The sequence below is a fragment of the Patagioenas fasciata genome, chromosome 1, assembly GCF_037038585.1.
Source record: "Patagioenas fasciata isolate bPatFas1 chromosome 1, bPatFas1.hap1, whole genome shotgun sequence".
Taxonomy (NCBI): Eukaryota; Metazoa; Chordata; class Aves; order Columbiformes; family Columbidae; genus Patagioenas; species Patagioenas fasciata.
This window is the reverse complement of record NC_092520.1, coordinates 2,877,194-2,889,883: the sequence shown is the minus strand read 5'-3', so window position 1 is coordinate 2,889,883 and position 12,690 is coordinate 2,877,194. Positions and strand designations below refer to the sequence as shown.

Below are 12,690 nucleotides of genomic sequence, written 5' to 3'. Positions count from 1 at the left end.
CTGATATCCAAACCTGTATTCAAGTCACTTTTGGAGTGCTAAAATCCTATTTCTCACCGGTTTAATAAAAGTTGTTTTGGACCCTGTCGTCCCTTAAACGAACCTTGGGGTGCCTTCGTGACACTTGGCAATATGGATTTGTTAAAATTATAACCTTTAAGTTCTGCTCATATTTACCAAAAGCAACTACAAACTACACTGAACAATTATAAGATAAGGCCTATTTTGCACTTTGCTGAGAAAGGATTTATCCAGACAAAACAGCACCTGCAAGGCCATGGACCAGAAACAATGTCAACAGCTGAACAAAACAAAGGCCCACGTTGAGTCAGAGAAAAAGATCCAACGAGAAGCAAGAAGACCCCAAAGTGAAATTTTGCTATTGGACTGAATCATGGTGTGAATGGTTATATATAGATATAAGGTATAAAAATATATCAAGGTCTATGGTTTTCCTGCTATTTGACTTCATTCATTTTTTACTTTTCAGGAATTTTGTCTATCAAAGTCTGCTCTGCATACGGTTATCAAGAGAAAAGACACATACGGACATCTGGCGAGAAATCCAGTAGCATTTGGTTTGGGGTATTTCCCCCATACAGTAAATAACAGAGCGAACCCACCACCCAATTCTTTTAAGTTGCAATAAGCAGAACCCTAAATTCCTCTCCTGCAACATTCACGCTGATCTAACAAATATCTGCACTTTCAACTAAAAATTTAAATCATGTTTTACCTAAGTCAAAGCTCTTCCTCCTGTCCCTGCTCCATGATTCAATTTGCGGTTGGATCAATTAACAGACCCTATAGAACCCAGCAGCCAAAGCCAGATCAGATGTTGCCAATTTGGGATAAGATCATAGATGTTGTGATTTTGATCATCTCACAATCAAGAAGCCAACAGTGTGCCCAGGTGGCCAAGAAGGCCAATGGTGTCCTGTCCTGTATCCAAACCGGTGTGGTCAGCAGGACAAGGGCAGTGATCCTTCCCCTGTGCTCTGCATTGGGGAGGCCACACCTGGAGTATTGTGTTCAGTTCTGGGCCCCTCAGCTCAGGAAAGAGATTGAAGTGCTGGAGCGGGTCCAGAGGAGAGCAACAAGACTGGGGAAGGGACTTGAACACAAGCCCTATGGGGAGAGGCTGAGGGAGCTGGGCTTGTCCAGTCTGGAGCAGAGGAGGCTTAGAGGTGAGCTCAGCACTCTCTAGAACGACCTGAAGGGCAGTTCTAGCCAGGGGGGATTGGGCTCTTCTCCCAGGCAGTCAGCAATAGGACAAGGGGGCATGGGCTTCAACTCTGCCAGGGGAAATTGAGGCTGGAGATGAGAAAGCAATTCTGTGCAGAGAGAGTGGTCAGCATTGGAATGGCTGCCCAGGGAGGTGCTGGACTCACCGGCCCTGGAGGTTTTGAAACTGAGATCGGCCATGGCACTTAGTGCCATGATCTGGTCAATGGACTGGAGTTGGACCAAGGCTTGAACTTGATGATCTCTGAGGGCTTTTCCATCCCAGTCCATTCTGTGATTCTGTGAAATAATCCCAGGTTGCTCAGTGATTTTGCCTCAGGCACCTGGAGCTTCTTCATGGGGTGGAATAAACCAAAGGACACAACTGGAGTTGTGGGCAGAGTTTTGCAGAGCCTCAAAAATTCATTAGAAAAGCTCTGATGGGCCGAAATCAGCAAAAGAATGTGGGTCTGTGTGCTACAGGAGGGTTGTAAATACACTTCAGCCTGATCATTCAGTTTACTTCAGGCACACAAGCAGTGGGAAGGGAGTGAAAGTTCAATCCACAAATATATCACGAATTTGAAACAAAACTGGTCAGAATGCAAAGAACACATTGAAATAAAGTATCGTAAAGCTTTATCCAAATATTTCAAGGGTGCTGTTTGAAGGTGGGAGGCTGAGTAATTCCTGGTTTTATGTTACAATCCACCTTTCACGTTCATGAAACAGAGTTTTATAAACCAGTGTTTCTTGCTTTGCTGCCTCCTTATTATTAGATGTGGTCATCATGAAGAACGAGCCCCTAAAAAGGAAATCACTGCTGTCTTTTCCTAGGAAAAATCCATTTATTACTCCAACCTTGAAGCTATTTACTAAAATATACATTCAGATATGAGCATTAATACCCAAACGACAGTCGTCCTATCTTGTTGTTTTGTTTTTCAAGTAATAAACATCTATTTGAGACTAATCACAGAATTTCAGGGGCAAACGAAGCCTCGTTTTTAACTCTACAACAAAGAACAAATAACGAGGAAGAGCAAGTGTTTCATGGTTAAGGAAAAGAATTGTACGAATTGAAATTCTGAAGATGGCTATTTGGAGATATCCAGCTGTTTAATTACCTATAATCGCTTCGTTCATCAGCTTTTATTCCCAGCCAGTCCTTCTTTAGGTATTGGCTCGCCAGCTTCTGAATGCTCTGTTCAAAGAAGGAGAAAATGAGTTAAAACTAAGAGGTAATTAAAATACCATGATAACCTGACACATAAAGAAGCAAATAATCTATAGCAAACGACTTCAATGTACGACTGGAGTTTGTTTTCTGGTTTGTATCTGTGCTTGACTTTGGTTTCTGTTGAGAACAAGAACTGAGCTCTATGTTCGTATTTTAAACCTTTAGCTGAGATTTACACTGAAAATGTTTCTGTGTGTGAACAAGGCCAACAAAACCAATGGTACCGAGGATGTTTGCGGCACAATCAGAGGCGGGAATATTGCAAATAAAATGTCTCACGGCTGTAAGAATAAAAGGTTTTATTTCACTGCATGGGGACAGGGGGTTCTGAGAAGCAATGGAATATCTGCTCATTTATGCACCCAAACCCAAATGCTCCGTTTTGATTCTTCGCTTGCTCACAGGATCGGGCCTTTATTACATTATTACAGCAGACTAGAGACTGAAAAATGCAGCCCGTCTTTAATTATTAATGTTAATGACGCTCTTTAGTCTCCGGGTTTCACTTTGCGCCGTCTCAGAAAATCAATGAGAACATTTTCATAGCCGAGCTCTGGGCAAACAATTCAAGGGGGGTCTCAGCGGTCCCCCCTTGGCCTTGTAATCTCATTTATATCATATATATCGCTTTGGGATTAACAGATTGAAAAGAGGATCCGACGCACTCAATGATAAGCGCACACTGTATCATTTCCATCTATTTTTTAGACTGTATTTAAGGTCCTATCACCTGCTAGGCCGGCTTGAAGTATCTCAAAAATCACCACCAGATTTCATCCTTAGCAGTCCAATGATGTTAAAAAGTTAATTATTCCTAATATATCATTAGTAGAAAACTGATGCTTCCTCATATTAAATGTACCTTGGGAGTCCAACTCCTGCTCTGAACTGATCCCACTGAGCCAGGTACCAGTTTTTGGTGTTAACGATGCTTAACGACCAGATTTACATTAATAGTCCTTGCGAAGCCCATTTCTTACTGAGAAGCTGTGATTTCCCATTCCGAGCTTCCACATCATTCCCAGTTCCCTTCCCTGGTTTCCATCATTTTCAAACTCCACGTTGCTATTTATATTTCTATCTTTATATCTACATCTATATTATTTATATACTATATGTATAATATAGTTCACTTCTACACTGACCAATCTTTTCCATAGGTAAAGTTATGCCTGTAACTATAAATTCCGGCACTGTGATTTCTTTCATTTTCTCTTTTCAATGCACAAACGACACGAGGTAGCTGTTGAAAAACATCCAGATAAAAGGAAAAATACCATTTGCTTTCAAAAAGCAAAGATTTGGAGGTTTATTTGCTACCTCCCTGGGGTTATTTGCATTTTTCTATCCCTTGGGAAGCGACTCCCGCTATGGGATCTGCCCCAAAACGCCCAACAAACATTCGCAAACACCAAACTCACACAAAAAATGTCCAAAAAGGGATAAATAAAGCCATTTTTGGCACACAGAAACCCTATTACTGAAGGTGCAATTCACCACGTTTAACAGGCTTGAGTGAATATTTAAATGAAGAATAGGCAAGAAGTCCATGCAGAACGTTCTCCTATTATTGCTGGATGCCACGTTTCCTTAATATTTATTTTAAAGGAACTTTAGGGAATGGGACGGAGGTTTAGTGATAAAGGCGCTATCAAAGACTACAGTGTAAATTCTGAAATGTATGTGAAATCTATGTGAAATCCATAATTCCCTCTCCGTTTCCTTGGGTTACAGACCATTGGGGTACAAAGAATTCAAATTAGACTTTGGAAAAGCGATATTGAGAGGCTGGTGGATCCGAATCTGGCACCTCCCTTCCAAACCCTTCCTACCTGAAAAAAACACTACACCAATTTTTAGTAGAAATATGTAAACCTGTACTTCACCAAAACTACAACCGTCTGCTCACCGATGGCTGCGAAACACAAGGGGTTTTTGATCTAATTTTTCCGCTTCATTATAAGGTGCGTATCACTGAATTGCAAGAAAAGCACTGTTAATTATTTTTTGAGAGTAATAACAAATGGTTTCTTTTAAATTGCACTACTTTGAATAGGTAAGTATAGACGGGAAAGGTCAAAAACGTCTGAAATTCCCTGCGAGCGCTGTGCAACTTCTTTGGCAAAAGAAACGTATCTGGTGACGCTGCTTTGGTGTGTTCTTGAATAATTTTGGTTGGAAAAGACCTTCAAGATCATTGAATCCAACCATTCCCCCAACCTGGCGCTGCGTCATGTCCTGAGAACCTCATGTCCGTCTGTCCAACCCTCCAGGGATGGTGACTCCAGCACTGCCCTGGGCAGCCTGTTCCAATGCCCCACAGCCCTTTGGGGAAGAAATTGTTCCCCACATCCAACCTCAACCTCCCCTGGCGCAACTTGAGGCCGTTTCTTCTGCTCCTGGCGCTTGTTCCTGGGGAGCAGAGCCCGACCCCCCTGGCTCCAAGCTCCTTTCAGGCAGTTCAGAGATCAGAAGGTCTCCCCTCAGCTCCTGTTCTCCAGCTGAACCCCCCAGGTCCCTCAGCCGCTCCCATCACACTTGTGCTCCAGCCCCTTCCCCAGCTCTGTTCCCTTCTCTCAACTCGCTCCAGTACCTCAAGGCCTTTCTTGTGAGGTGATCCCACCACCCCTCTGGCCACCAACACCCCCAGCTCCTTTTCCGCCGGGCACTTTCCAGCCGCTCTTCCCCGAGCCTGTAGCGCTGCCTGGGGTTGCTGTGACCCCAGTGCAGGACCCGGCACTTGGCCTTGGTGAACCTCAGACAATTGGCCTCAGCCCATCGATCCAGCCGGGCCAGACCCCTCTGTATGGCCTTCCCACCCTCCAGCACATCAACACTCCACCCAACTTGGGTGTCATCTGCAAACTCACTGAGGGTGCACTCAATCCCCTCATCCAAATCACTGATAAAGAGATTAAACAGAACTGACCCCAACACTGAGCCCTGGGGACACCACTCCTGACCGGCCAACAACTGCATTTGGCTCCCTTCACCACAACTCTTTGGGCCCTCCAGCCGGTTCTTTACCCATCACAGATACACCATCCAGGCTGAGAGCTGCAGCTTCTCCAGGAGATGCTGTGGGACACGGTGTCACAGGCTTTACTGCAGTCTAAGCACACAACACCCACAGCCTTTCCCTCATCTACTAGGTGGGTTCCCTTGTCATAGAGGAGATCAGGTTGGTCCAACAGGACCTGCCTTTCATAAACCCACGGAGACCGGGCCTGACCACAAGGTTCTCCTGTATGTGCCCTGTGATGTTACTCAAGATCACCTGCTCCATGACCATCCCCAGCACCGTGGTCAGACTGACAGGTCTGTAGTTCCCCAGATCCTCCTTCTTGTAGATGGGCGTCACTCCAGCCAACTTCAATGAACATGAAGCAGGATTTAGAAAGCAAATAAAAAATATTATCAACAGACCAGCTGTGGCATGAACCACATTTTAACTCAGCTGAAGACGCACATAACTCCTCCATGTCTTGGTTTTCCCTTGTTCACGTGTTCGCGAATCTCCCTCGCAGATGGATGGATGGGGCGGAAAATTCTGTCAATTGATCATCCAAGGAATCAACACCTAGAAATGAAATTCTGCTCACAGAAAGACCTTAAAGAATCAGTTTTATGTACGTTCCAATTCATATTTCCCACTGTTGCAGCTCCCATTTGATGTTTCCTATAACCAGACCTCACCACCAACCTATTTATTGGTATTTTTTATTAAAGTTGGTTGTAACTGATATTGGGGGAGGGATAAAAAAATACTTGCTGAAATACTAACAGAAAATAAGTACCAAGAGAAAAGCAAAGAGAAAGCCGGCCCAAATTAAAAGAGCATTGATAGAAAATATGTGGACTTATTAATGATGTTTTTCAAAGCATTTTATTTGATGACAAGTCCTAAAACCTATAATTGATTGCAGCAAGCATGCGAGACGCTAGCTGATGTAACACTGAGTTTTGGAAAATATCTGTACAGAACAAATGTAACATTCTATTTCATTTAAGTAGTTTCAATCTCTTGCATCATTTTGATCGCTTGTCATTATCAGCGAGGAATCCATCAAGCGACCTCTTAGAACTTTCATTTCTACAAAATCAATCCATGCTCTGCTGTTGTTGCATTGAAAGGGACCATGAATCGAGAAGGACAGAGAAATAGTCCCCTCTGAGTCATTTTTAATATTCAGCGAACCGAGGAATCCTGCGGACGTTACCCCCAATGTAACCGACTGTGCAAACATTTGGAAGCCACTTGTGCTGTTAAACTATTCAAATTAAAGCTCTCCGATAACAGCAAAAAAAAATCAGAAATGTTGGGCCACTACTATTGTGAGTTGCATTTAAGATGGAAAATTCTATTTTATTTCAGTAATACCAGAATCCCAGAATGTCAGGGGTTGAAGGGACCTGGAAAGCTCATCCAGTGCAATCCCCCCATGGAGCAGGAACACCCAGCTGAGGTTCCACAGGAAGGTGTCCAGGCGGGTTTGAATGTCTGCAGAGAAGGAGACTCCACAACCTCCCTGGGCAGCCTGGGCCAGGCTCTGACACCCTCACCAGGAACAAGTTTCTTCTCATATTTAACTGGAACCCCTTGTGTTCCAGTTTGCGCCCATTACCCCTTGTCCTATCATTGGTTGTCACTGAGAAGAGCCTGGCTCCATCCTCCCGACACTCCCCCTTTCTATATCTGTAAACATGAATGAGTCCCCCCTCAGTGTCCTCCAAGCTCCAGAGCCCCAGCTCCCTCAGCCTTTCCTCACACGGGAGATGCTCCACTCCCTTCAGCATCTTGGTGGCTGCGCTGGACTCTCTCCAGCAGTTCCCTGTCCTTCTGGAACTGAGGGGCCACAACTGGACACAATATTCCAGGGGTGGTCTCCCCAGGGCAGCGTAGAGGGGCAGGAGAACCTCTCTGACCTACTGACCACCCCCTTCTAACCCACCCCAGGTACCATTGGCCTTCCTGGCCACAAGGGCCCAGTGCTGGCTCATGCTCACCCTGCTGGCCCCAGGACCCCCAGGTCCCTTTCCCCTACACTGCTCTCCAACAGCTCCTTCCCCAACTTGCACTGGAACCTGGGGTTGTTCCTGCCCAGATCCAAGACTCTACACTTGCCCTTGTTCTAGTTCATTCCATTTCTCCCCGCCCAACTCTCCAGCCTGTCCAGGTCTCTGATGGCAGCACAGCCTCTGGCGTGTCAGCCACTCCTCCCAGCTTGGTGTCCCCAGCAAACTTGCTGACAGTCACTCTGTTCCCTCATCCAAGTCATTGATGAATATATTGAATAATCCCGGCCCCAGCACTGCCCCCTGAGGCTCTGCACTGGATCCAGGCCTCAACTGGACTCTGCCCCATTGACCACGAATTTTGAAGAACCACTGGTGGTTCTTCAAAAATAAAATTCAGAGTTACATCTTGCCCTTGTAAAAACAGGAGTTTGACTGATGTCAGATATTTTTAAAGTCATATTTTCAGTTGTAGGGGAGTAAAACTGGCTGAGAATGAAGAGAAGCTTATATATACAGAGAATCCTCTAAAAATAAAAAGCTACACGACTGAGTTCTGTAAAATTTCGACATTTTGAAAAATGTTTCTGCTATGAAAATGAAAACAAATCGGATGCATCCAAAACCCATTTCAGCCGCTCGTGCTTTCCCGAGGCTCTCAGGTTGCTTTCTCAATTCGGTACAATTTTACATGATTTAGCTCAATGAGTCTGACTCATATTTAGTGCCAAAAAACGTCGTAGGCGACTTTATCAATCACACGGCTGTTTTCTTCTCCTGAGCTCGAAGAAGAACTCGAACCAGATTTACCGGTTGCCAACATCCCTTCAAAACACTTGGACGGGGAGACGTGTGGGAGCGGAAACCTCCAAAGCGTCTGCGTGGGGAGAAGAAAACTCCAACATTAGAACCATTTAGTCTCAAGATTAAATTCTGAGATAGTTATTAAGTCTTCGCAGCGATTATTTCCAGCGGTACTTGATTTATTAGAGCGAGATTCAATAAAGGAAATGAGTAAATGGGAATGAACGCCGTTCAGCACGGACTCAATTCGGGATACGACTTGGTTTAATTTATATTATAAGCTGACGACAAAAACGCTTGTCAGACGCAATTGTTTTGCTCAGAGCTTACCCAGGGCCTTGGGCAATGGGGCTGTCACTAAATAAATATGAAAACAAACCACAAAATAGGCAGCACATGGACTTGGACGGAGCATCCGGATACTTTGGAAAAGGCGCCGATTAAAAGGATGCCAGGACTGTTCATCTGCATCGCATTTAATGTGTTTAAACCATCGATAAAAAGGCTCCGTGTGCCCAAAGCATCGATTGTAAAACTGCCCAGAAACATTAGGAAAGGTTCGTTATTTAATGTAAAGCTGCATCTCTAATCTCGTTGCTTCTCCTTCCCGGAGATGGGATGTTCCTTCCTACCATTAGATGATTCCAGTGTCAGAAAATATGGAATTTCATTCATCATTTCTCTTTCTTTTTGAGAAAAGCAAAGGCAAACAAAGGGGAAAAGCTGAAATATCAATTGATGGCAGTTCAGTACCACCCAGGGTGCTCTCGTGATCACGTTGAGCAAAGGAAATGTCCAATCTTTTCTCCATCATGGGTCTCATTGGTTTGTTAAATTCAAGTTAAAACCATTAATTCACTGGAAGGGTGTTAATTCGTGCCAAAATATCTTGAAGTTGAGCGTTATGTTCTCTATTCAATCCTTAAAAGGGATTAAAAAGCAAAGGAAAATCACTCCCAGGCGTTGCTTATTCCCACAGAAATTGAAGGCAAAAGGCCATTGACACCACATTCCCCAGGTTTTTGGAGGAATGGTCCTACCTCAGTTTTCAGGCTTAATTTGTAACCTGTTGGGATTTTTTTTCCCTTGATTTTCACCCCTCTCCTCTGGTCTCTCCAGTTGGTCCAAATCTCCCCACGTGAAGGGCAATACGCTGATTTTCCAGGCTGATTTTGGGTTTCAATACCATTGGGACACTCACCTGCCGACCCAACCTGAGTCAATATCTGTAAATGTAATAAGCGCACACCAACTTCATTCAATTTAACAAAGAATTATTTGATATCTACGTGATTTTCCATCACGGTCTTGTCAGTCCTAGCGTGACTTTTATATCATCACATGAAAGAATCAACAACCTCCCTAAAGTCAAGGCACCTTGTACCTCTATTTCCAGACCTGTTATATTGTAACTGCAAAGTCCCAAAATTAGAACAAACTGGTGTTAAGCGTTTTTTCTTAACGCTTCTATTTGTTGCTGCAATGGTTTTCTGGGAATTTAATGCTATGTAACTTAACTCTTGCTCAGTTTTTCAATGTTTTCCAAGACAAAACTCACGGCTCTAAGATGGGAAACGATCGCAGGTTAAATCCTCCGCAGCCAAGTGAACTGGACCCGGAAACAATTTGGATTTATTCATCGAAATATCCTCTAACCTCTTATATTCCTGATTTTTCATCAGGCCAAGAGAGATCTACAACCTAGAGATGAATACGAGATGATCTACTTACAGTGTTCTACTGCGCTTGGCAGCAAATAGACATAGGTAGGTTCTTTATCTCAGTTATTAAGAATATCCCGACAGACATGGTTTAGTCTTCAAAATATAAGTGTTTAGACCACATGCAATGACAATTCCCTATACTTGCAATCTTTTTCTAGCTTGTGAAGCTGTTTTTTATAAACCTAAATACAGTCGTTTTTCACAGCTGGATTTCTTAATGTCCTTAGGAAACTGTTAGAAAACCTCAGAGCGTCCCTCGCTCTAAGTTTTGAGGCACAGACCACGTAAAACTGGTATTGAAAGACTGAAGAGAATGAAGTTATGGTTAAACATCTGGTTTTCTCCTTTTACAGGTCTTACTGCTAGAGTTGATTCAAAGTTCCTTGGGAAAGAGGATAGAAACGTACAATCATTTTGGTTGGAAAAGCCCCTCAAGATCATTGAGTCCAACCATTCCCCCAGCCCTGGCACTGCCCCATGTCCTGAGAACCTCATGTCCGTCTGTCCAGCCCTCCAGGGATGGTGACTCCAGCACTGCCCTGGGCAGCCTGTTCCAATGCCCCACAGCCCTTTGGGGAAGAAATTGTTCCCCACATCCAACCTCAACCTCCCCTGGCACAACTTGAGGCCGTTTCCTCTGCTCCTGGCACTTGTTCCTGGGGAGCAGAGCCTGACCCCGGGGGAACTGAAATCACCTCAGAACACGAAATGGCAGCAGGGTTTATGATTTTCGTGGAGCTCAAGTGGATTTGCTTGAATTTCTGTTTGGGACCAGCACTGGTGTGGCCAGCAGGCCCAGGGCAGTGACCGTCCCTGTGCTGGGACCTGGGGAGGACAAACTGCAAATCCTGGGGGCAGTTTTAGGCCCCTCATCTCAGAGCTCAAAATGGCGGTCCCAGTGGCAGCAGAATCACCTCAAAACACAAAATGGCGGCCCCAGGGGCACCAAGATCACCTCAGCGCTCAAAATGGCGACCAGAGGGATGGTGGGATCACCTCACAAGAAAGGCCTTGAGGTGCTGGAGTGAGTGGAGAGAAGGGAACGGAGCTGGTGAGGGGCTGGAGCACAAGTGTGATGGGAGCGGCTGAGGGACCTGGGGGGTTCAGCTGGAGAACAGGAGCTGAGGGGAGACCTTCTGATCTCTGAACTGCCTGAAAGGAGCTTGGAGCCAGGGGGGTCGGGCTCTGCTCCCCAGGAACAAGCGCCAGGAGCAGAGGAAACGGCCTCAAGTTGCACCAGGGGAGGTTGAGGTTGGATGTGGGGAACAATTTTTTCCCCAAAGGGCTGTGGGGCATTGGAACAGGCTGCCCAGGGCAGTGCTGGAGTCACCATCCCTGGAGGGTTGGACAGACGGACATGAGGTTCTCAGGACATGGGGCAGTGCCAGGGGTGGGTTAACGGTTGGACTCGATCTTGTGGGTCTTTTCCATCCTAAATGATGCTGTGGTTCTATGACTGCCCCAGAGTTCTGGGCAAGGGGCTGGCGCAGCCCCAGGGCCTCTGTGGGACATCTGGACCTGCTGCCAGGCCAAGAGGGCTCAGGCCACGTGGAGAAACCGCCCTTGTTTCTTATCACCATCAGCATGAGAGAAGCAGAAAGCTCGGGCTTTCTAAAGTTGTTTTTCATATTCATCCCAGGAGTGTAAAATCCAATTTTGCAATTAGAGTTGGGTAATCGTGGCTCAACTCTGTCATCTTGCCATGTGAATCTTGAATATTTCAGGCAAACGTTTAATTTCTCTTCATTGAAAGAGAAATTCTGCCTTGGCACCTACTTTTTCATGCAATAAAGCGCCAAATAGATGATGTAGCAATCCACTGATAGTGGCTCAGACATTAACTGGGGACCGCAAATCATGGGTTAAAGGTTCTTGAGAATGTCATTTATTCATCTCAGCTTTGCTGCAAGTTTGAAGAAATGTTGAAAAATAGAAATTGCAAGAATTTCAGCTGTCTCGAGTCATCAGGGGTATCTTGCTCTACCTGATGTATCTTAAAGACTGAAGTGTGGGGTTATGGGGAGGAAACAACGCTTATATTTTATCCTTCTTGGGAATGTCTTCCAAACTCTCTTGCCTGTGGAGGTGGCAGGTGAGATCTTTTTCATTCTTAAAGGCACAATCCCATCAGTCTTTATATCCTTACGTGAGCGCCGATTCTTCTGAAACACCACTCAGATGGAATTCCCCTCACCGCAGAGCGTGTTTATTGTTTCATTTCTCCACCACATCACATCATCGCCACTGAAACTATTGAGAAACAGTTCATCAGCCCTTTTTTGTGGGTCAGTTTTCAAACCAGCAGGACAAAGTACCTTTGGCGTCTGCCGACCTTGAATACTGAACATAGCGTTAGGTAGGACTGAACTTGTGTTTTCCTCCTCCTCTGGCTGGTTGATTAATCCAGCTGCTTTATTTAACAAGTCTAAACCTTTGTTTTCCGTAACTGCTTCACGATGCCAAGACTTATTTGCAGATGTCAGCACGTCCAGTTTTCTTTCCGATTTTCCAGAAAACGTTTTGCTTGTTTGTTCAGCTGAAAGACTTTTCCAGCCAAGTTGAATCATCTTCATTTGTTTGGAGAGAACTCGTGGATCTTTGTCTCTCTGTCTTTTAGGTTTAAAATTCATGACGGTGCTTTTAGGACATATTAAAACAAACCGAAATGATGCGTTGAAGGTT

The 12,690-nt window shown here is 44.9% G+C and overlaps 1 protein-coding gene across 2 annotated transcripts in view; it reads right to left on the bottom strand.

Annotated features, from left to right (window-relative positions):
• FCHSD2 (FCH and double SH3 domains 2) overlaps positions 1–12,690 on the bottom strand; it is a 163,476-nt gene that overhangs the window by 85,547 nt on the left and 65,239 nt on the right. For both annotated transcript variants that reach the window (XM_065833764.2, XM_065833774.2), the window contains exon 4: positions 2,352–2,428. In XM_065833764.2, coding sequence (XP_065689836.1) covers positions 2,352–2,428 — 77 coding nt within the window. The remainder of the gene's footprint in view (positions 1–2,351; positions 2,429–12,690) is intronic.